Source organism: Sesamum indicum, linkage group LG8 (genome assembly GCF_000512975.1).
Source record: "Sesamum indicum cultivar Zhongzhi No. 13 linkage group LG8, S_indicum_v1.0, whole genome shotgun sequence".
Classification (NCBI taxonomy): Eukaryota; Viridiplantae; Streptophyta; class Magnoliopsida; order Lamiales; family Pedaliaceae; genus Sesamum; species Sesamum indicum.
The window spans coordinates 20,293,736-20,318,583 of NC_026152.1; the positions used below are offsets into that span (position 1 = coordinate 20,293,736).

At 34.2% G+C, this 24,848-nt stretch overlaps 5 protein-coding genes across 8 annotated transcripts; 4 read left to right on the top strand and 1 right to left on the bottom strand.

The window, feature by feature from the left end:
* On the top strand, window positions 6,124-8,799 carry LOC105169649 (transcription factor bHLH63). Of its 2 annotated transcripts, XM_011090108.2 has the most exons (7): window positions 6,124-6,779; window positions 6,893-7,150; window positions 7,238-7,372; window positions 7,458-7,529; window positions 7,615-7,824; window positions 7,910-8,009; window positions 8,389-8,799. In XM_011090108.2, the coding sequence occupies exons 1-7, from the start codon at window positions 6,312-6,314 to the stop codon at window positions 8,424-8,426; spliced, it is 1,281 nt and encodes a 426-aa protein (XP_011088410.1). In that variant the 5' UTR covers window positions 6,124-6,311; the 3' UTR covers window positions 8,427-8,799. The 2 variants fall into 2 exon arrangements, with proteins under 2 accessions (XP_011088410.1, XP_020551514.1); XM_020695855.1 differs by having other exon boundaries at window positions 7,910-8,799.
* Window positions 7,228-12,358, bottom strand: LOC105169648 (universal stress protein PHOS32). Of its 2 annotated transcripts, XM_011090107.2 has the most exons (6): window positions 11,983-12,358; window positions 11,786-11,865; window positions 11,041-11,159; window positions 10,613-10,689; window positions 10,451-10,519; window positions 7,228-7,354 (listed from the first exon to the last, which is right to left on the bottom strand). In XM_011090107.2, the coding sequence occupies exons 1-5, from the start codon at window positions 12,212-12,214 to the stop codon at window positions 10,494-10,496; spliced, it is 534 nt and encodes a 177-aa protein (XP_011088409.1). In that variant the 5' UTR covers window positions 12,215-12,358; the 3' UTR covers window positions 7,228-7,354; window positions 10,451-10,493. The 2 variants fall into 2 exon arrangements, with proteins under 2 accessions (XP_011088409.1, XP_011088408.1); XM_011090106.2 differs by lacking the exon at window positions 7,228-7,354 and having other exon boundaries at window positions 10,216-10,519.
* Window positions 16,618-19,016, top strand: LOC105169650 (laccase-11). The gene is made up of 6 exons (XM_011090109.2): window positions 16,618-16,760; window positions 16,843-16,994; window positions 17,085-17,329; window positions 17,427-17,555; window positions 17,652-18,581; window positions 18,684-19,016. Exons 1-6 carry the CDS (start codon window positions 16,668-16,670, stop codon window positions 18,812-18,814), a joined length of 1,680 nt encoding a protein of 559 aa, XP_011088411.1. The 5' UTR covers window positions 16,618-16,667; the 3' UTR covers window positions 18,815-19,016.
* Window positions 19,505-21,696, top strand: LOC105169652 (probable pinoresinol-lariciresinol reductase 3). Its single transcript, XM_011090110.2, has 5 exons — window positions 19,505-19,787; window positions 19,871-20,005; window positions 20,448-20,685; window positions 20,811-21,014; window positions 21,276-21,696. The coding sequence occupies exons 1-5, from the start codon at window positions 19,593-19,595 to the stop codon at window positions 21,440-21,442; spliced, it is 939 nt and encodes a 312-aa protein (XP_011088412.1). The 5' UTR covers window positions 19,505-19,592; the 3' UTR covers window positions 21,443-21,696.
* LOC105169653 (isoflavone reductase homolog) lies at window positions 22,256-24,494 on the top strand. 2 transcript variants are annotated; one of them, XM_011090112.2, is made up of 5 exons: window positions 22,256-22,577; window positions 22,733-22,867; window positions 23,265-23,502; window positions 23,716-23,919; window positions 24,124-24,494. In XM_011090112.2, exons 1-5 carry the CDS (start codon window positions 22,389-22,391, stop codon window positions 24,288-24,290), a joined length of 933 nt encoding a protein of 310 aa, XP_011088414.1. In that variant the 5' UTR covers window positions 22,256-22,388; the 3' UTR covers window positions 24,291-24,494. The 2 variants fall into 2 exon arrangements, with proteins under 2 accessions (XP_011088414.1, XP_011088415.1); XM_011090113.2 differs by having other exon boundaries at window positions 24,003-24,264.

Genomic DNA, 24,848 nt, shown 5'->3' on the forward strand with positions numbered 1-24,848 from the left:
ATTAAAAAATAACCCCTGAACCTAACAATCTGATTTTTCCTTGAATTTCCAAACACTTAATCTGGACTATCCTCATATCTCAATACCCTATCCGAATCAAACATAAAAACACATTAGTTGAATCAAACACTTGAGAAGACGTATGCATTCGTGTTTATTTATTTTATAGATCCATGCTTCATTTCTTAGCAGTGAAGATGCTTTTTTATTATTGTGTTTTTTTGTCAGAATGGGCGTTTAAAGTAATAATTTACATGTTCCCACCTACGAAATACACGTATAAATGAAGGGAGGAAACAAAAAGTGATGGAGTAGTACGTATAACCAACTCAAGTATTATACCGTCATTTATAAAAAATTGATATAATTACACATAAGTTCTCTATAATTTAAGATATTATATATAATATTTCTAACTTCATACGAATAGATGCATGTGAAGAGACAGATTTTCACCTTTATAGAAGTAGTTTAGTTAGTAATAAGTCAATCTAAAATAAATATAACTTTTCGTTCAATTTTTTCTTGCCAATATTAACAAATTTTGTTAATGTTTACTGACGAAAATAAATTTATTTATCAGATAAAAACTAATATCAATAATATTATATATAATTTCTCAAATAACGTGAAGAGCGAGCTAATTATTCATATGAGGCGTATTTTGTATTTATGGGTTTGGGGGAAAAGGTTAGGATTGAATTGAGTAGAATCTTGGGAATTGACAAATTAAGTCAGACACTGAATCCCATAAAAAGAAACTAAGAAACAAATAATTCTGCTTCTTCTATCAATTTGTTTTTTTTTTTTTCTAAATTTCAACCACCTCTCCCCCTCCCTACATTCTTCCTCTTCTTCTACTCACTATTTCCCATAATTCAAACAAACACCCACCCCATCATCTATCAATTCAATATTATACACCAAATTTTTACAATAAAAATTAAAATTGAGAATAATACAACAATTAAATTTTTGTATTATTGCATTGCATAATTGTTATATCTTGGGAATTAGAGAAAAGTGAAAAAAAAATATATGCTGGATTTATATATACATATATAGGAAAACTTTGTTACAATTAAATATTATCGTATATTATATGATATTAATTTTGTTGTAATTGATATGAATGGGGATGAAATTAAATTAATAAGGTGTTCCAAGAAAGAAAGATGGCACATAGATTATGGGTTTTGATATATATATATATATGAATGATTGGAAATGATGACAAAAGGCTGCAACTCACTATTCTATCCTATATATATACCAATTCCCAAGGGAACCCATCTATTTTCCAATTCTCAACTATGGAAATATGACTTGCTATGTTTATATATAAGTGAATTTTTTAGTCTACATATATGATCTATGAGTAAAAATTATTTTAGTATTATTGTTATATTGATAGATGAATTTTTACAAATGATATTCGACAATTATGGAGAAACTCAAGCATCAATTCAAGCATTTGTAAAATTTCATGTATCAATTTGATATTTATAAAGGCTTGGGTATCAATTATATCATTTACAAAAATTCATGTACCAATTCGATAATAATACCAAAACTCAGATGCCAAAATATCATCTATTATTAATTTCTTGTAATTAGGTTGTTGGATGGGTATGGGTATGGATGGTTGCCCAATATGTCAAATTAAACGTATTATTAAATGAATGGAAATTCTTTTTTAAAATTGAAATATATCTGTCCAAATGCATCCTAAAGTAATTTATATATTATATGTACAAAAAGAAAGGCAAGAAGGAAATAGATGAATTGAAATAACAATAAGAAATATATGGGGCCGTAGGTGAAGCAAATTATTATTATTATAAATAAATAAAGATGGCATGCAATTTTCTTGGATGTGATGAAATTATATTGAATTGGGTAGTAATTGAGAAAGTTTGGAACTTTGGATCTGCTGCAATATTTCATACCCCCATCACTTATTATTTCTTGCCTCCATTTCATCCCTAGCTACAAGATAAGATCACACACCACACACACACACACACACACACACACTCTAATATATATATATATATATATATATGCTATTATTAATATTATTCATATTTTCAAATTAATGTAGGGAATTAATATTGGTACTAAGCTATACGTCCTACCCTAATATGTATATTAATTACCTGCATGCTGCAAATATAAATTAAAAGGCCTGATATTCATTACTAGACCACACATATTTTACATGCCTGATTTTTTCTCATATCTAATTATTATATTGATGTAATTAATTAATCACCCTTGCACCCCACATCATATATAATTATATGTATATTGGTCAAAATAATAATGATTGCTCTTCTTCAATTATACTGACATACCCATTGCTGAAAATGACTCATCATTTCTGCCCTCTTAATTTGTACAAGAGATTTTACCTTTAAAGAATTGAAAAGGAGCCATACATGCCGAAATGAATTATATGCCCCTAGTACCTAGACAAATATATTTCTTTTAAGTGAAAATTATGAATTATTATATTTTGAATAAATCGATTACAATCATTAATATCAAATATTTATATTTAACAATTAATAATAACTATAACAATCATATATTAAACATTAATATCATATAATAATATTTAATTAATAAATACTATTAAAGTAGAACGACACTAACTATTAAAGAGAAACATCCCACACATTGGTGGGGTTCGAAATCATAACTTTAAAGTCATGTGGTACATCAATTGAGTTAGACTTTATTGGCAGTAAAAAAATATAGTTGTAGCCATGTAATGGTAAGAGTAGTGGAATTAAGATGGATTATCTGGTGATTTTGTTTTTTTACCAAGCATGATTACATACATATATAGTATTGAAAAAATGCAAACAACTCCCTATGATATTGCAAATAAGTAAAATATTTTTTTATGATTTTTTTTAATAATTTATCTCTTTATATTTTTTAAAATATAACAATTCACCCGTACTCATGTGTTTTTTAAATATGGAGATAAATTGTTTTATTTAAAAAAATATAAAAAGATAAATTACTATTATTTTTTTTATAAAAGAATAATTTATCCAATTATAATATCACATAGAATAAATTGTAACTGTATATAGTACTGTTAGCAGTGCATGCATATATATATATATATATATATGTGTGTAACGTGTGTGAAAGCTAAGAAAAGATACATACATCCTCTTCCTGTATCAAATGTGTAACCATCCATGCACTTCCAATATGTGTGTATATATATATATTAAAGAGAAAACAAGAATGGGTGCATGCATAATAATAATAATAATGTAGAGCATATATATGGAATGATGAGAGTATAGAAGCATTGTTGATTGGTTGAGTGTAGAATGGGGTTTAGGAATAGGGGATTCAAATCATTGCAAGAATTTCAGCATGGGAAAGAAAACTGAGAGAGAGAGAGAGAGAGTTTTGGTTAGAAGAGAAAGTTTTGATGAAATGTCTGCGTCAATTTTATTATACAAATTAGGCAATGCATGATATATCAAGTAGCTAAGGCCCTGTCATGTCGCTTTACAAAAACTGCCCACCAAATGACCTAATCAACAAGGCACAATTTATTTCTTCTATATATATCCCTATTTCTTTGATTTAAAGAATAATTATATCTATATTCTCTCATCTTTAATGCCATTTTTTTGCATAATCACACATGCCAATATTTGACCAAAAAAGTAGCCTGAAAAGTCTATAATACCCCTGTCGATAAAGTCTCTGAAAAAACGAAATTAAATAAGACAAAAATGTTTAAAGTTGTGCACTAGATTTTCCCTTAAGGGGAGTTTTTTATAATTACCAAATGTTAAAAAATGTTCTACATAGGAGCAATATGACCTTACACAATGTTTTATTTATTTATATCCAAATTTTAATTTAAATCTAATTTCTTAACATTATAATTTTAATCTTTACAAAAATTCAAATTAAAATCTCTATATTAGTTAAAAAAAATTTAAATGATCATAGCTATCCTATATTACCAATTCTTTCTATAGAACCTCTATAAAATTATATATTTTAATAATTAAAATATGAAATTATATTTTTATATGTTAACAAAATAAATTACTACGCTATAACTTTCAATTGCAAATTTATGTCAATTTGTACAAATTATTATAAATTTTTAAAATTAAAAAAATTATCTATTCTTTTAAATTAGTATTTATTTATTATTTATTATCCTCTAGTTTTAACTTAAGAAATTGAATAGAAACATATATTATATATAAGACATCATATTGCTCTTTTCCAAAATATTACTCTGACACTCCTTCTAAAGTTTGATGATTATAGAAACACCATTATGATCCATGAAAAATTAGATAAATGATTGACCAATCAATAGGGGCATTTGGGATTCTCAATAATATTTTGGCTGACATAAATAAGCCTTTTTTTGGGTATAATGATATTGATATTTTTATGAATATATGTGCATTTATGTAAAAAAATGAATTAATTTATATAATTATATCAACAATCAAGAAGCGTAAATACAATTAATTTATAAATTTGATTGAGCACACCTTAAAGCAAAAGAGTGAGTTGAGTAGATGTATTACACTAACATCCTTCAAGAAATATATTAGCTAGCAAGGAATGGAAGTAATTATTGTGGTTGCATGAAAACAATAATAATGGTTTTCCCAACATTATATTACAACTACAAAAAAGGATATAATAAAAGTTACCAAAATTTGCGGCGATAACAATAACTTTAATTATGTATATTTATGTGTAAATTGAAAGAAATATTATTTATTACTATGATTGTGAGAGAAAATGATATGTGAGGGGGGGAGGTTGATTGCAACATGGGGAAATATGATGATATGATAAAGGGAGGGGGTGGGGGAGAGGGTGAGGTGGTCATACTCAAATTGAAAAGTTGAATGAGAAATAAAACAGTAATTGAAAAGGATAGCAAATCTAGAGTGGATTATGCTTGTCTCCTCCTCCACCCCTCCCCTCCACCTAAATCTATGTTTACTGTGGTCCTCCACTCTCCATTTCGTTCCCCCCCCCCCTCTATCTATGTATATGTATATATATATATATATAACATATTAATTTTATATAACTTATAAAATCTTATTAAAAAATTAGAAAAATTAAATTTTTTAAAGAAATTATAAGATCCAAAACATCTTATTTTGAGATCTTATAAGCTATTTAAAAAAAAATATCAAACACTTTATTAGAGCTTATAAGCTCTTTAACATCTTATACGATGTTTTGAGAAGCTTATAAATTTAGTCAAACACCCTCTAAATATAATAACAATAATAATAATAAAGTAGGTAGTGTTCTATTTTGGGCAATAATGACAAAGCTGCTGCTGCTGCTACTACTACTTGTATACATAAAGAAAAATGTTGAATCTCTATAATCCCATTTAATTTCAGAAAATATGAATCTCCAACCCCACTTCTGAATGCATATACACTCAAAAATTAATTGAATTAAATAAAAAAATCTCCAAATCAGGGAGAAACAAATATATCAAAAAACAAAAAGACGAAGAAAAGTAATCACTCAATTTCAAGCGGTGTTCCTATGTCACTCACCATGCAACAACTTAGACTTAATTAACATATCCACCAATTGACACGCCCTCCTTCACTTTTACTAATATATTAAATGCAGCTTAATTGGTTACTTACGGTTTTATGTACCTAAATAAATTAATTTCCGCACATTCTTTTTTTTTATTCTTACCATAATAATAATAATATTTAAGACTTAAAATTCAGAATTAATTTTGATATCCCAATCAGCATCAATATTGTATTGTATTTGTGGGAGGTGATGAGTATCCATAGGGGATTGGATTGGGGGTGGGGTGGCCCCTCAGACACTCCCACGTGGCTAACCACGTCTTGTTGGCCCCACGCACCATCGCTTCCCCTTGTGCTTTCCCTTCCAATTCCATGCTTCTCCGCCCCCGCCTTCCAATTCCTTCCTCTCTTTTTATTTACTCCGGCTGCACTGTGTCAAACTCCGGCGGTCATTGTCACACTTCCCGCCCACTTTTCCTCAATTATATACCCCACACTTCCCTACTTTCTACCCCATAAACTCTCACTTCTAACGTCTCTCCCTTCTCCCCCTTAAATAAATATAAAACCAAACCTCAGCTGCTACTGCTCGCATCTTTCCCACATCAAACAATATACGCCTTACTGCAATTCACTTTCTGCTGCCCTCTGCAATTTTCAACACCAATTGTTCAAAACCCACTAATACTTGGATCCAAAGGATTCTCCAAGAGCCTCTTGCTAATGAACAGTGGTTTGCCTGAAATGTTGCATTGTCTCAACACCAATTCAGGAAGTACTGATATGACCGTGATTCAGCGCCAACGTTCACGCCTCAAGTGGCAGCAACAACAGTTAATCCAACACCAACCCCTTGCTTATTTCAATGAAAGGGAGGCGTTGGGTGCTTCTCTTTTGACCTTGAATAATGATCAGGGTCTTGGTGAGATGCTGGCGCCTGGAGCAATGAAGCCCGACCCAGGTGAAGAAAACGGGTGGAGCGATGATTTCCGGAGGGTGTTGAATTATGGGAATGGGTCCGAGTTTGAAATGAGTTATCCTATTCCAAGGACTGTCAGCTGCCCGCCGAACGTGGCGGCAGCAATGGCGGCAGAGGTGGCGGCGGATAAAGGTAAGGAGGCTGCTCTGAGTTCCGAGACCGGCAGAGAGAGTTCCAAGAAGAGAAAGGCTTATAAAACTCAAAACCTTAAGGTGATTTCCCATTTTTATTCTCCGAGTCTTGAAACACCAGCCGTCCAACTTGTGCTTATGACTAAATTTGAGTATAATTTGTTGATCATGTATGTTATATGGGGTATATTCAGGTAGTTGCAGTAGACAAATCCGAGGAGAAAAAGATGAAAGGATGTGTAGAAGAGGAATCTAAGATCACGGAGCAGAATAGCAATAGCAAAAGCACCACCACTACTGGTAGCACCGCCACCAACAACAAGAACTGCAAAGGGCCCTCTGCCAATAATTCAAAGGAGAACTCAAAAGCCTCTGATGTTCCAAAGCCCGACTATATTCATGTCCGTGCCCGTCGTGGACAAGCCACCGACAGCCACAGCTTGGCCGAAAGAGTAAGAAACATTTATCATGTCTTTTGTTGTTTTGTATTGTCTATCTCGAACCTGTTTTCTTGTTCTGATGGAGGGAGGAAATTTTAGGTAAGAAGAGAAAAAATAAGTGAAAGAATGAAGTACCTGCAAGATTTAGTTCCAGGGTGCAACAAGATAACTGGGAAGGCTGGAATGCTCGACGAGATAATCAACTATGTCCAGTCTCTTCAAAGACAAGTAGAGGTAGATAATAAAGACAAGAGTATCAGTTGTCATATTCTTGCATTCATCATAAAATAGGATTTAACAAAATCCACTAATATGGCAGTTCTTATCTATGAAATTGGCTGCAATCAATCCAAGACTGGATTTTGATATCGACAACTATCTAGCTAAAGAGGTAAAGAATTACACCTAAAACTGGGATTTGAATTCTTTCAAACTAAACATATAATACTGATGTCCTTCACAAATTATTTACACAGATTTTTCCAGCTTGTACATCTAACGTTCCCACAATCGGGGCATCGGCTGAAATGGTCAATCCTTCTCACCTTCAGTTCAATTCATTAGGCCATGAACTCTCAGGTACCGCTCTGGAAATGTGTGTAAATCCTTTGGATATCACACTCAGGAGAACGATTAGTGCTCCTGTATCAATCCCGGATACATTTCTTGACTCATCCAGTTTGAATGTAAGTTCTTTTCACTTTGTTTCTTACCGTAGTCTTTGAGCTTTATGATCATCAGTTTTTTTTTATAAAATGACTCTATATACAGCAAATTCAGCACCTAACATGGGAGGATGAACTACAAAATCTCTACAGCATGGAATACCAACAAGAAAGATCAACATCATTTATCTCTCAGCCATTTGCAGGTACAGAAAACATGTCTTTTCAAACTCTGATCCCCTGTTCCATATCTTACACAAATTAGGCATATTGGGCAGTGCCAAAATTGATGAGGACCATGGATCCCCACCAATTTAAAGAAATATATCTGTTAAGAGTTATGTGGTCCTCAACATGAAGTTACTTATTTGGTATCTTTCTTTTCCTGTCCTTCACTTAAACTGAAATGATTGATGATCTAAAGCAGTTGAGTTTTTTTTCCATGTCAGTAATTCCCAATCACAAAAACATAACTTGCACTTCATAAATGTTTCAAATCTACCCTAAACAACAAGTTCAAATATGAAATGTCAAATTTATTCCAAGGTCTGAATTCTAAAACTACATAAAACTTCATTTTTGCAGGTTTCCCCGAAACAGGGCATGTGAAGCTGGAGATGTGAATCACAGTACAAAATATAGAAAATCCTTGAACAAGTCCGATTCAAGTGCTGATCCTCATCTTTATCCAGTTTCAAACTAAATGTCGTATATATCTTATGCATGATCCATGTGCAGTGAGAAATATCAGCAATGAATACGATTAGTAAAAGATAACATGAAGTAGCCAATTTTGTTTCCAGTTTCCTCTGTTGTTATGAATCTCTCTTTCAGTACACAATTTTTTTGCAGATAACAGGGGCATTTCATTGTATATCTATATCAGCCAGAAAAAGTATATAATATGATTACTGACAAATGCTGAATGATATGAATCAATGTAACATCAGCAACAGGGATTTTGCAATGATAATACAAAAGGGTCACATTCATCAATTTGCACAAGTTGTACTATGAATTAAACCTGAAAGCTGTTTTAAGCAATCCATGAAGGATAAGAAGAGGACAAGAGCCAAACAGTAGAAACATAAATGTTGGTCTTGTGAGAGTGGAATGAGACATGGCAGTTATCATAATTAGAGTAGAAAATGAAAGGCAAGTTCTCTCTGAGATGATTCCCTCTCAGCTTTCCCAATTTTCTCTGGTTTGGGGTTGTGGGGTCGTTGGACCATTTTCTTTCAACTTTGCTGTAGGATTCCCAGTGAAAGCTATTTAATAGGATTAATTATAGCAAGACGCAAAGGTCTATTAATCCAAAGAGGCAGGGGGGAGAGAGAGTTCTACGATGCTAAAATTTAGCACTGACAAGTTTAGTAATGAAACGTGTGATGACTTGTTATCATGAACACAACAACTAGATCCAAACAAATCATCTACTTGGTTGAACAAATGAGTAGGAGTTGCAGTCTTTAAGCATCCTAATCCAATGATGGGCTTCAAGAAAGCTTCAAGAAAAGAAAAACTGAAGTTGCCCTTTCAGGTCAAGGGAAAAAAAACCTTCCTATCATTAGCCATCACCTATGCCCATCCCACAAATATATTTTACCAAGCTAGCATTATTATTGCAACTAAATGCATTCAACGGCTTATAATACCACTAATTAAAAAAAAAAAAAAAAACCCTAGTTTCCCTATTAATTTGTACCTTTTTCTTTTTAATGGGAGGCTATGCAGCTAATTGTATCCTACGTCTTGCATGCTGAAGTTTTTCAGGACCTGTAAGGGCAGGCAATATCGCCTTCATTTTCAAGCCATGTGGGAAAAAGCAAATCTGGACCTGCCCTCATCTATTATCAAAATCTCCTTGAATCTCTTCGCCCCAATGGATGGTGAAAAAGCAAAGGCTGGACCTGCCCTCATCTATTACCAAAATTCTACTACTGAAAACTACAAGACAAAGGAAAGAGAATTTTTGAATCTTCACTTTCTTGGGCCCCTTCACCTCTTCTAAAACTTCTCTTTCTTTCTCAATGTTGACATATTACTGTTCCAAAAATAAAAGCCGAAACCTACAAGATTCTCTTGGCTCTTGGGTTCACTACAGCCCACCAGCTACATATTTCTGAAATAATTCTCACCAAATATCTAAAACCATTCATTCGAGTTGGCCCAAAGGTTGGGAAGAAAAACAGAGCACAATGCTTCCAATATCTCTTCTGTTTCTCTGCCACTCATTCTGTGTTAAATGATCAATCCAATTTGAATTTCAAATCCCTACGACCCCATTAGATCCAATAAAATATCATGGAGTTACTCAGTATGCTACTGGTAATATGATACAAAAAGTGTATAATCAGTTCTTGCAGGCTCATATATCTACAATCAGCAACCAAAAATCATGGTTGAAGCCATAAGGGAAAAACTAACTATACTCGTAAAAGAGGTTAAAGTTGTAAACAAGGCAGCCAAAGAAAAAGGTCTGTCCTTGTACAATAAAATAGTTAGAGACAAACTAATACATGATTAAGTACACACAGGAAAACTACACTGCAACATTAAAAAAATTAATTATGTAATATATTAACCTTGCACACACATCCAAATGAAGGAAATCCTTTCTTTACTAAAAGAGATTCAACTAACATACATGCTCTGACGAGCCTCGAGTTCCTCATCCTTGCAAATGCAGATTATAAAACAGATTCTTCCCCTGCATCTGGAGTTGAAGAGCATCGATACTTTTATGATTCTGTAGGACTAACACACGAAAATTCATGAAACTGAGTATAGTTACAGCACAAAGTCATACCTTTCCCAGGAACGATAATGATTGGTGCAGTTTTACAATTGTGGAAGCAATATTCACTTACACTACCCTGTAGCACACTGCAAGGAAAATACAAAAGGAACATGTTAGTGAAAGCACACATATTAGGATAACTACTCCGCCACCCCTAAGGTTAGGCATATTAAAAGAATCCTTGAATTGTAAGAATAACACTGCAACTACCGCAATCATATTTTAAATTACAAATTCCCCATAACTGTAGATAACGTCAGTCTAGTTTCTCAAAGGCAAAGGTTTTTTTTTTTTTTTACATATGCTCAAATCTCATAAGGTGGTTTTGTAATTATCCTCCATAGAAAGTATGCAAGTATATTGAGACACAGTCTGCTAGCAAATTCTGGGACAAGAGAAAGAATGCAACATTGAGTGGAGAGAAAAGAGGACGAGACCTTTGGATCAAGCTTCGGCCCTTGGTGCCCATTACAACAGCAGCAGGCTTCAACCTCTCTGCTTCCTTGCATATCGCCTTGCCGGTGTCCCCTTCCACAATCCTAGCCTTTGTTCTTACCTATTTTCACAGAAGTATATGAAATACCATTGGTTTGTAAAATTCATAAGAGAAAGAAATAGAATTCAGGTAAAAGCTTTTGAGATTTTTTTCTTATGTTTTATTTACTTTTGTGACAAGGTGCGTATCCGTTTTACAGATTCAATATGTGCTCAAGAGATTGAAGAGCATCTAAATTTTATTATTTCACAAGAAAATACAGCCTATTTAGGTTCAACAATTAAATAAAAGAATGAGTTCTAAATGTTTGATTTGACATTTGCTGAGAACCACCCTGGATATAATCAAGAAGAGTCATGGGAAGCAACCTAGTGTTTCAGGTACATTTCAGTTTTACTTGATTGTCAAAGGAGGTCTTGAATAAAGATTTGACATAACATAATGCTAAAAAGGCTTAATATGTTTGGAAGGTTTTATTTATTTATTTTTCTCAAATTACCAAACCAAGCTGGGCCAAGCGACAAAGATTATACAGAACAAACTTCCAAAGATCAATCACATTTAGAATTGCAATTAATGGCAGCTCACATGAATTGCATTTATTATCTCAATTTTGCACAATCGCAATAATTATAACTCCAGTCATCATGCCTACAAAATAATTAAGAAGTGTCATGAAAACTCACCATAGCAACCTGAAATGCCTCCACAGCAAGCTTCTCCATGAGCTCCTGACTCGTCTCGTACACAATCTGGTTCTTGATACCTTAGAAACCACAGTAGCAACGACATGAAAAAACCACAAAATGAGGCGCCAATCCTGAAAGAGAAAAAGAAACTTGTACAAAACAAGCAATTGAAAAAACGAAGAATCGGGGTGTACTGGAGATGGCGTGGACGAGGTGGACTGTATCGGCGAGGCGGCAGAGATGGGTGATAGCCCAATCAAAGGCGTGCTTGCTGTTTGGCCCATGATCGACAGCTATGATTATGTCACGGCCCCTTCTCCTCTCGCCGGTTTCCCTGTCGAGTTCGGGGGGGGATACAACTGGTATCATTGCCGGCAAACTGACTTCTCTCCAGTTATACTCTTCCTCCTCCTTCAACGTCTCCATTCACGGATTTCCTCTCTTTACCTTCTCTGTTTAATGATCGATCAACACTGTATAATAAGGGTTTGCAGATTTAGCGGTGTGACGGAGTTTTCGTATAGCGTTAGCATATCATTATCGTGCCGTGTTTATAGAAGTTTAAATTAAGTAATTTTGAAATTATAACTTAGATTAAGTTAAAAGAATGTGTTCAGAAATATATAATTTTTTTTCTATTGGTAAAGAACAATAATACACGTTTTTGTTGACTGTAATTACTAGTACAATCCTTATGATTTGAAAAACATTGATATTTCTATCTATTGTTTTCGTCTGATAAATTTTTCTCAGATCAAAATTTTTAAATTTTTTAGTATTATGAAAAGAATTTAATGAATATTATATTTATTTTTAATTAATTTATTACAAATTAAATAAAAAAATTTCTAATTGAATTACTCTTATAAATATTCACACTTATATATGATGAGATTTATAATATTAATTTGATCAGAAAAAATTTGTTTAACATGCAATAATCAATCAGAAATCGCTATGAATTTGCATTCAATTTTGTTTTACTAATATCAATAAACTCGATGAATTTTAATTAATGAAAATATTTATTTGCTAGGAAAACCCAACATTAAGAACACTGAATATAAATTCTTAAACTATATAAAAATTGATGTGTAATTATATCAAATTTTAAAAAATAAATATGTAATTGTCTATTAATAATTATTACGTAAAGAAACTTAAAACCTTTAAATCCTAATATCTTATCCGTCCATTTCGAAAAAAAAAATTTAAAAGAGAATTAGTTGTTCAACCAGCAGCTTGATCAAACTATAGAAGTAGGTTGTGGGTAGAATAACTTGATGACCGGTGAGCAGCTTTTGGGTAAAGGCGTGTGTCAGTCAAAAGCGTGGTTACTTTTCATATACTTCTAGCATTGTTCATGAATTTGATTGCAATCGTGTTGGAATTGGAGAACTTACAAGGGACCCGGCTGTTGACTTTTCTCGTGGAATTTGGAACGCGGTTTACGGATGTTCCGCCTCTAAAACCACCGTGGTCCCACGAGAATCAAATTCAGAACCCAAAATGGGCGATTTCTTCTCACCGATTATTTTGAAATTGGCAAAGTCATAAAATTAGCACGTATCAACGATATAATTTTGGCGCCATAACTATCAATGATATGAAATTATTGTGAGTTTAAATGTATCAAAACGTTATGGTATTTATTTCATTTTATACAAATTTATTATTTTTTATAATTTCAATGTCATTAAAAATATACTGAAATATTAACTATTATTTTAAAATTATGATGTAATTATTATAAAAAGAATAATATAGAAAGCATGTGCAGAATTTGGATATTTTGGTCGATTTTGTTAGGTTTAGCGAAATTTATTATAAATAAATAAATTACCTCACTTTGAAAAAGAAAAATAATAGTTTACCCCCTATTTTTTAGAATAAAATTAAATTATCTCCACATATATGAAAACAAATTGCTTCATTTAAAAAAAATACAAATGTATAAATTACTATATTTTTTATAAAAACATAATTTACTTATATACAATACAAATAAAATTATTTGTTAACTTTTTCCAATTTTATGTGACAGTTATTGTGATTTTACAGCAACGTTCTTGAATGAAAAAGGAATACGAGTTGTTACTAATTATTAATATTAATCAGTAATTAGTACCCAGCTTATTAATTAATAATTAATTTCATACTGGAAAATAACAAAATTAAAAGTGGAAAGATTTCTACTACTTTCAACGATTTAAAATTGAGGTCTTCAATAAGAAGTCTAACAATATTACACTGAAATTGTAACTACGTCAAAATTCCTCACATTATTCTTCACTTATCCATACAAATCCACAAATTCTATAAATGCATCAGATTTTAAAAAAAGTTGGAACTCCACTTGAGTTAATTTACAAATATAATTCAATAGGAGGCAGCATTCACAATGTTTGTATTGATCCAAACGTACCTGAAACAAACACAAACGAGGACCGACTCGCAAACACAAAGAAGACATCATCCGTTTTAAAAACCAAAAGTCGAACAAACACCTAATCAATTAGCTATTAACATTAAAAATTTAACCTAATCAGTCTCATTCGACAAATCGAAATCATTTTCTCACACTTGTACTATTTCCATTTTTTGGATTAACAAAAACGAGTAAGATAAACATGTATTTTGTTTGTGATAAACTAGTGAATGAACACAGGAAGATTTTAAGCATTTCCCTAGTAAAATGTCAGATGCAAAAAAGAAAGAGAAGGCGCTCAGTCAAGAGTAAGAATGGATTGGAGGTGTTTTTCCTCAGTAATAATCAGATTAACGAGATCATACTTCCATCATCATCGCGCCTCCTAATCACCCAAAAATAAACGTGTGCATATCTGTATGTGTGTGCGAGCTCTTAACCAACAGATTTCCCTTACCAGAGTATCATTTCATGTAGGAGGCTGGGGCCGGGAGGCGAATTCGCCCAGTCTGAACTAGGGTTGTAGCACTGGTGTATTTATAGAAGAGAGTAGGGTTAATTCAGTCAACTTCGCACAGTTCCGTGTGGTTCAAATCTGTATCATGAGTTGGGCCGCTTCAGTGGGCTTTAACGATTTATATCATTCCAAGGCGTTCAGTAAGGAGCCCAATATTTGGGCACTCAAAACCAATACCCTTGGCATTTAATCAATTCAAAAATGGATAAGAAGATTGCAGAGACCCACCTCCAAAATTTTGTATAATTATAAATACATTTAGTATAATTTTAAAAAATTATATTTAATATCTTAATACTTTCATTAAATAAAAAGATTTTTTTATTAGTTAAAATTTAAGAATTTATTGATATTAATAAAAAAAATTAAATAAAAAATTATATTTACTTATGATTGATTTAATATAAATCAAATAAATATTTTCTTTCAAATTAAAAATACAATTCAAGACACAAGTGAAGAGACAAACCAAAGATAAGTAAAGAACAAGTAAAAATAGCATTCAAGAAATTAAAAGATTCTCTTTAACACAAATCAAAGAGATCCACAACATTTAAGACAAAAGTTAAGGCGTTGGTTGCGAAAATCATCAAATATAACATTTAATTTATGATTGGGATGCAAAACCCACTTGTTAACTTTATCAAAATAAGTCAATCTTGGTGGAAGATCGAAATATTGATTCAAGCAAAAAATACTCACATTCAAATCAAATATTTCAATTTATAGTATTTCATTAAGGAATAATTCGAAAAATCCTACTATTTCATTTAGGGTTTATAGTCTTGTTCCATTTCCCTAACATGATGAGAAGCCAGTCAACAGGTATGGAAATCAAAGGCAGGGAGAGAAAGCAGCATTTTACGGTTGGCAAGATTAATTCATTCATGTCTAGATATGCCGGTGCACAACTGTTGGAACTTGGAAGCAGCCACAGAGTCCTATATTCGGAAATGGAAATGCAGCTTCTCTCTTTGAATTAAATGTAAACCCAAATTGTAGTATAAGATGACGACAACTAGCTCATTCATACACTGTCTAAATAAAATAAGCCATATCTGAGATAATACTAATCATGCCAATTGTCACATACCAAATCATATCTGGCTGGTTACGAGTGAGAACAAAGTCCCACAACTTGTCTAATATTTGATATAATTATACATAAATTTTTTATATTGAAAAAAATTATATTTAGTACTTCTGATATTTGTCTAATAAATTGATTTTTTTATTAATTAAAATTCACCGAATCTGTTAATATTAGTCAAAAATAAATTAAAAAATTTCAAAATTAATCCCCAATTAACTTATTGCAAGTCAAAAAAATCTTTTTATAACCAAATTACTCTTATACGTTTTGTCACACTGATTAATTCATGTGAGAAGGTACATTTTCAACATTATTGTTGCTTTATTCTTTTACCTACATGGCGACATCTTTACTACCTACTGGCCAGTACAACAATTTCTGGTTCATGGCCCCAACCTTTAATCTAATGAACATCTCATGCACTTGAACCACATTATTACATCCAGCAAAACAAATCAAAACACAAACATAAAACTAGCCAGTTTAAAACAAAAAATAAATAAATAAATAAAACCTTTTTCTTAACGGTAAAGCTCAGTATGATGGTTGGCTTTATGTACCTCTCATATGCTAATATTTGTAATACTTTATCCACAACTCTTCAGTTTTTCACCCCTTTGTTCCTCCCTTTGCTTTGTCATACACTTTAAGTCCCCATCAACGTATTGCTTGTAAGCTTTGGTATGCAATTTCTCTACCTAACAGAGTGTTGCCGTCTTCCTAACTATAGCCTTCCTCCACTTCTATAAGATGTCCTGGAGACATCCCACATTGGTCATAATTTCATAAGTTTAAGAATATTCTGTTTGTAACAGATTCGACCATCTTAGCTCGAGGAAACATGTTTCACTGGACGATTCGTCTGTTTCTCGTCTGTCTCGTGGGATATGTCTCCACTCCAGCTACAGCTGCAGTGAAGAAATACCAGTTTGATGTTAGTGGATATATCATAAATATGTTATTTCAGTACATGTACATTTTCCTGTTATATGCATTTGATGGTATTGCGTTTTCAGATTCAAGTAAAGAACATAAGCAGGTTGTGCCATGAGAAGCCAATCGTCACGGTGAATGGGATGTTTCCAGGACCGACCATCTACGTTAGAGAAGGAGATCGACTTCTTATTAACGTTACTAATTTTGCGCAGTATAACATGTCAATTCACTGGTAAAGGGAGGTTTATTCAGTTCAAGGATTAGGTTGTTTTTGCTAATGATGATGGCTCAATAGTCCTTTTTGTTTTGCTTTTTCGGGCAGGCATGGATTGAAGCAATATCGCAACGGGTGGGCTGATGGACCAGCTTATGTAACGCAGTGTCCGGTACAGACAGGGCAAAGTTACACTTACGACTTTAATGTAACAGGGCAACGAGGGACGTTGTGGTGGCATGCACACATCTCTTGGCTGAGAGCCACTGTTTATGGTGCTATTGTGATAATGCCTAAACAGGGGACCTCATATCCTTTCCCCCAACCTGATTTTGAATTCAATTTACTCTTAGGTGATTCTGTTAAATTAGAAAAAATGATGCTATAACTCAATCAGATGCTGTTTATTGAAGACAATAAGATTAACATGTTTGAACTGGCGAAAAATAGGGGAATGGTGGAACGATGATGTCGAAACGGTCGTTAAGCAAGGAAACAAGCTGGGATTGCCTCCAAAAACATCGGACGCACACACCATCAATGGCAAGCCAGGGCCACTCTTCCCGTGTCCTGAGAAACGTAAGACATTAAGACTTGAATTGATTGTGCTCATGGAGATGAACTTGTTCTTGTTAAAATGTCTCATAGGATGTCTCTGTATATTGTCATGTGCAGACACATATGCTGTAGAGGTTGAGCAAGGAAAAACTTACCTCTTGAGGATCATCAACGCTGCTCTCAACGACGAGCTTTTCTTTGCTGTAGCTGGCCACAACATGACAGTGGTGGAAATTGACGCTATCTACACAAAGCCCTTCTCAACCAATGCAGTCCTGATAGCACCCGGTCAGACCACAAACGTTCTCCTTCGAGCAAACCAAGCACCCGGAAGATACTTCATGGCTGCAAGGCCATTCATGGACGCGCCAATTTCTGTTGACAACAAAACTGCCACTGCCATACTTCAATACAAAGGCATTCAAAATACTGTAATTCCAAGCCTTCCCCAGTTACCAGCACTTAATGACAGTGCCTTCGCACTTAACTACAATGCCAAGCTCCGAAGCCTAAATTCTCCAATATTCCCTGCAAACGTACCACTTAAGGTCGATCGCCATCTTTTCTACACCATAGGCCTTGGAGTAAATCCCTGCCCAACTTGCCAGAACGGAACACAACTAACAGCTTCATTAAACAACATTACCTTCGTGATGCCCCAAACTGCACTTCTACAGGCTCACTACTTCAACCTTAAAGGAGTGTTCACAACAGACTTCCCAGACCGGCCCCCTATGCCTTTTAACTACACCGGAGCACCACTCACGGCCAATCTCCAAACGACACAGAGCAACCGTCCACGTCTCAGCAAGATAGCATTCAACTCAACAGTTGAACTAGTACTACAAGACACCAACCTTCTATCTGTTGAGTCTCACCCGTTCCATCTCCACGGCTACAATTTCTTTGTTGTCGGGAGTGGGATCGGTAACTTTGATCCAAAGAACGACCCAGCGAAGTTCAACTTGGTTGATCCCCCTGAAAGAAACACAGTCGGCGTCCCCACTGGCGGGTGGACTGCCATAAGATTCAGGGCTGATAATCCAGGTACACACACACACGTATATATATATATGTTCACTCATCATATCTTCACAATGTGGCAATGTCTTTCATAGTCTGTTGTTAATGAGCATTACTATGATGTAGGAGTATGGTTTATGCACTGTCACTTGGAAGTTCATACTGGTTGGGGACTGAAGACAGCATTCGTGGTGGAGGATGGACCAGACGCAGATCATTCAGTATTGCCTCCGCCCAAGGATCTTCCACCTTGTTAATTCACAACAAATTAATTCTATAAATTTGAGAGAAACTCGCGTTTCCCATCGGCGATTTCGTTGGCAAGTTAAACATGTTGCCAATTTGAACATTATTAATTTCATACACGAATTACTTGTATCAATTCTTTATTCCATGAACTATGTAAGATTTGTTTTCCAACGAATGAATGATGATTAATCTATTTTTAATCTTTAATTCTTTTGGGATATTTCTCATTAGCGAAATAAAATTCTTCCCACTTTACATTTGCTGGATTTTTTTTAAAAATTTTTTATTTGATGATGAAATAAAACTATATTTATATTTGACATCGATAAATTTAAATTTAATGGAAAAATCGTTTTAAAATTCATAATTTTAAGGCCGTAAGTTTGGATGTAACTTTAAAGAATTTGATAATTGAAAGAAATCGTTGTTCTTTTTTATTTATTTTTTTATTTTTTTGCGAAAGATTCTGAATTTTATTCGACTAAAATTACCTTCAACCTTGGGTCGAGGTTAATTATACAAATACTTTGTTAATATAATTTATATAGAACTTAAGAAATGTAAATTAATTTAAATACAATATCAATCATATAATAAAAAACAATTAATTTATTAGGTGTTGCCAAATGTAGTTTAATTTTTGCTTCAGTAGTAGCAATTTTTTTTTTATCTTTTTACATCCGTATAAAGTACGAACCAAACGCGGCCTAAAGACAACTAAAACCTTTCTACGCCGCTTCGCACCGCGGTGCCACCACCCCAACCGCCGGAGGCTGCTCCAATAAAATGAACTCAATGGCGGAAAGCAAGAGCAAGATACTGATAATAGGAGTAACAGGCAACCTAGGGTTCGAACTTGCTAAAGCCAGCCTAAACGCGTCGCATCGAACTCTCGGGCTCGTAAGAGAATCCGCATTTTCCGATTCGAACAAACTCCAGAAACTTCAATTCCTCTCAAATGCAGGCCTCGATATTTGTAAGGCATGTTATTAGATACTCCATTGTTTGTGTTTTGTCTCAATTGTTGTTCTTGCAGCTTGTGATTTCCTTTTGGCTGCTCTTAGGGTTCATTGCAAGATGAAGAGAGCTTAGTCAAATACCTCAAGCATGTTGATGTTGTGATCTGTGCCGTTTCAGCAAAGCAAGTCCTTGATCAAAAGCTCCTGGTTCCGGCTATCAAACGCGCCGGTTGCATCAAGGTTTTTAATCTGTTCGTATTCTCTTTTCCATTTTTGTTGTTTTGCAGTTATTTTCAATGCAAAGACATGCAGAAAACTAATGTTTGACGTACCATTTAGTGAAAGAAAAGACATGTGAATTCATCAAGGAAAACATGAATTAGTAATATGATTACTACAAAAGGCTTTTGCCAATATCCCTTTCAGTAATATGTTCAACTACAGTGGAAACGTTGTGAAAATACGTAGTTTTATTGAGGATAAGGAAATCATGTCATATGGTAATCATTCATAGTTATCCATTATCCCATTAAATTAAATCATGTGAGATCCCACTGTGCATGTAGGTGAGCACCATTTCTGGGGATGGGAGTTGGGGAATCAATAATCATGTAGTTGACAATACAATGTATTGGATCCTGACAATACATTGAGGAATTGATGGTTAGCTGGGATTTCGCAGAGGTTCTTTCCCTCAGAATTTGGATTGGATCCTGACAAAACTCGAATTTCCCACTTGGATCACGACTTCTATTTGAGGAAATCTGAGATCAGGCGTCTTGTTGAAGCTGAAGGCATCCCATACACTTACATCTGCTGCAACTTCTACACGAGTTACTTGCTCCCATCCCTTGTCCAGCCAGGCCTTCAAGCCCCCCCAAGAGACAAAGTCTGCATATTTGGAGATGGAAATGTTAAAGGTCTCATTGTTAGTCACTTGAAACAAGATCATTAACTTCTACCTTTGTATGTTTTAGAAAGAGTAAGCACTCGTCTTTTGTAATAGGAGCTTTGGTTCACGGAGGTGTTTTTGTGTCTCTCACAGGTGTCTTTGTGAAGGAAAGTGATGTTGCTGCATTCACTATTAGCACAGTGGATGATCCGCGTACATTGAACAAAGTGCTATATTTGAGGCCACCTGGCAACACGCTTTCCATGAACGAACTCATTGATATTTGGGAGAAAAAAATTGGAAAAAGTCTCGAGAGAAACTACATCTCAGAAGAAGAGCTGCTTAAGAGAATCCATGGTATGTTGATTGAATTGAAGCAGTCATTGCAAAGTTCTCATGCTTTTTTCTAAGTGTCTGCTTTATACCATACAAATTATATGTGGGATTCTAGTCGGCAATTATCCTGTTTGTTTATTCACCCAGCCTCATCTGAGTTGATAAAAGAAATGGTTTTCTGCTTAAACTGAAAAATATTAGAGCTAGCACGGGCTTATACTATTATCGCTACATATATCCTTAATTTGACAGCGGGTTGTGTAACCTTCTGTTGCATTTCAGAAACTCCATTTCCAGACAACATGCAGATGGTCTTTATATACTCCGGTTTTGTAAAGGGGGATCAAACATACTTCGACATAGAATCATCCAACGGTGTGGAAGGAACACAGCTCTATCCATATATCAAATACACCACGATTAGCGAGTACTTGGACACCCTATTATAAGGTTGTATTTTGACTTTGATGGAGGAATGTTGTTTTCACCCCCTCAACTTCTTGCAACAGTAATTAATGTTCTTCATTAACTTAGATGAGGCATGAACGGCATATGCTGCTGCAGAAACTGATTGTAGCTTTATCTAAAGTTGATTTTGGTCCTTTTCTTACACCAAAATGGCAGTATTCTCAAAGACTCTGGTATGGATATGACAATGGATGATGAATAAATGAATGATGAATTATAGTGATGTGATTGTTTAGATTAGTGATATATTGTGTGTTACATTTACATTTTTGGGTATTCATTCAATATGAATATTATGTAATTGGTGATTGATTTTGTTTACTTTCTAAGATAAAGAGAAGGATATAATGCACAATCAATTATCCAATAATCCAATTACTAAGTGCGATTCATTATTCAACCCAAACCCGCAATTTAAACGGCCCATTAAGCAGCATTGTCACATGCTTACAACCCAATTCATACAAGTGTGCTTGAACGATGATAGTACTAGATAAGTGACCCGATTCATACAAGTGAATTAGGCTTTGTTCATTTTGAATGGAATACTTTTTTAGAAGTGAAAACTACTTTATTGGTGTTATCTTACCAAATCTGACGTGTATCCAATCGTTCCACTTTCCTTTCTTTTTTTTTTTAGTCTTTAACTATTCGAATTATATTTATTCATTACCAAATAAATTTGTAAACAAACAAAAAATTATAATATTTTTTTTAATTTATATACTTTTGCATAAAAGAAGAGTGAATAATTAAAATCAACCAAATATGAGTAATGTAAATAAAATTACACTTACCTTATTTGCATCATCTGATTCTGAAGAGCGTTAATTTTCCTTCTTTTGGATATGATAAGTTTATTTTATCACAAGTTCACAACCAATACAAACTTTTTCCTGCTCAGTGTGTGGCCGGAGATTCTTTCAGATGGCGGAGAAGAGTAAGATTCTGATAATCGGAGGAACGGGATACATCGGAAAATTCATCGTCCAAGCCAGCACCTTTGTCGGTCACCCGACCTTCATTTTAGTTAGAGAGGCCACTCTCTACAACCCTGCGCCTCACAAATCTGACCTCATTCAAAACTTCAGAAATTCCGGCGTCAACTTCATCCTTGTGAGCTCAATTTTTGTGTATTAAAATTTTGTTTTCTAATTCTTAATTTCTGAAAATTTGATAAAAAAGATGTCCGAGTTGCAACGGAAGAGAACCGCTTTGCATTTGGAACTTACTTAATTTTATTTATTCATTGGCTGATTGATGGGGTGTAGGGAGATTTGTATGATCACGAGAGCCTGGTGAAAGCAATAAAGCAAGTGAATGTGGTGATATCAACTGTTGGCTACGCTCAGTTGAATGATCAAGACAAGATCGTAGCTGCTATTAAGAAGGCAGGCAATGTTAAGGTAAACAAGTTTGAACTAGAAATTCAAGAAATTAGGGATGAAAATTTTCTTATGTTCTGGATGCATTAAAAGTTGCTCTAATCATTCCTTTGTTTCTCTTTTTCTCGAGTAAAACTTACATGTTTGATGGATAAGAGTGCGGCTGCGCGCTTTGAAGAATAAATTATTAGGTTATTGAACTAAAATTGATCTGGTGGAATGATTGAAGAGGTAAGATGCTTAAGCATTATAGGGGGAAATGATCATTGTTGCAGCTCTGTGTGCTTCTGATTCTATTTGGCACCACTTTGTCAATATGGCTTTTTGCATCTTATAGTCTTATTTCATAATTGCTTCACAGCTATTAGACCAGACCTGTATTTTCATATGTTCTCATAGTGTGTGACGATGCTTCCAGCGATTCTTTCCTTCAGAATTCGGGAATGATGTGGATCGAGTTCATGCTGTTGAGCCGGCTAAAACAACGTTTGCACAAAAGGCTCAATTTCGTCGCCTTATTGAGGCAGCAGGAGTCCCTTTTACCTATGTCTCAAGCAACTTTTTTGCTGCTATATTTGTTAGAACACTGGCACAACTAGACGCCACGGCTCCACCGAGGGACAAGGTTGTTATCTTAGGGGACGGGAATGTAAAAGGTAATTATAGTTATGATCCTTATGCCCCAATCCATATTTTTATGCATTCAACCCATTGGTAGTGGTAATAGAGTTCTCTAGCATACCCCCAAGGCATTTTCATTTTATTCATCTGTCAACTCAAATAAGCTAGTAAAATGAGAGATAAAGGAAGGATCAAATACGCAATGCAAATGAAACTGACCAACTTTTTCTGCTGGTTCAATGTTTCAGCTGTGTATAATAGGGAAGAGGATATCGCAATTTACACCATTAAAGCAGCGGATGATCCAAGAACCTTAAATAAGATCCTCTACATTAGGCCTCCTGCCAACACAATTTCTATGAATGACCTAGTGTCCTTGTGGGAGAAAAAGATTGGCAAAGACCTCGAAAAAATATATGTTCCAGAGGACCAAGTTGTGAAAAACATTCAAGGTATTAAAAACATTCATGCCTGGGTTTCCTGAGGTTCTCGTTTATTGTTGATGTTGACCGCTTATATCATATATCCCAAGCAGGAAGGTCTTTGAATATCTTAACGTCATTGGAATTCCATTGTCGCAAGACTCACAACTCCCAAGTTAATGTGTAAGAGACTTGAGAGTGCATTGGCTCAAGTGTTTATTAATTTTCTTGCAGAAGCCTCAGCCCCACTGAACGTGAGACTAGCAATTTCCCACTCTGTTTTTGTTAAGGGGGATCAGACAAATTTTGAGATTGAACCCTCATTTGGTGTGGAAGCATCGGAGCTTTATCCTGACGTCAAATACACCACTGTAGACGAGATGCTTGACCACTATGTTTGATATGGGAATCTTTCAGTTGGTTTCATCAGTTCATTTCCTCCTTTTAGGTGTTTAGAGCACGATGCTGAGGGCCAAACAGATCCCTTCCCCTTCATGTCTACAAGATACTTCGTTAAGTGAGATAGACGAACAAACTTTTTAATACAGGTTATGTGATCTTGCGGCCTTTGCTTGTTACTATTAGATTATCAAGATTCTGTTCCATAGCCCAAATCACAAGAAACATTACAGTTGAAACAACAAACACGGTGTCAAATATGATTCAAGTTACAATCATTTATGGCCTCCAAAAACGACAACTCAAAACGTTTTCCATTATAAGAAGAAAAGAAGAGAAAAAAGAGACCAGGTAAAACAATCAACTCAAAATTTTAGGAAATAAATTAGAGGACAATGCTTTCAACCAGACACAGCATGTCATGAGAAAGCATAATATCATATCAGGATCGAGGACCAATTCATCCTTCTCTACAATATCTCCAAGTGAAAGCCGTATCCTATCAGATCCTTGAGCTATGTCATAGGCTTCCTATCTGCATAATGTTTCTCCTTTACCCA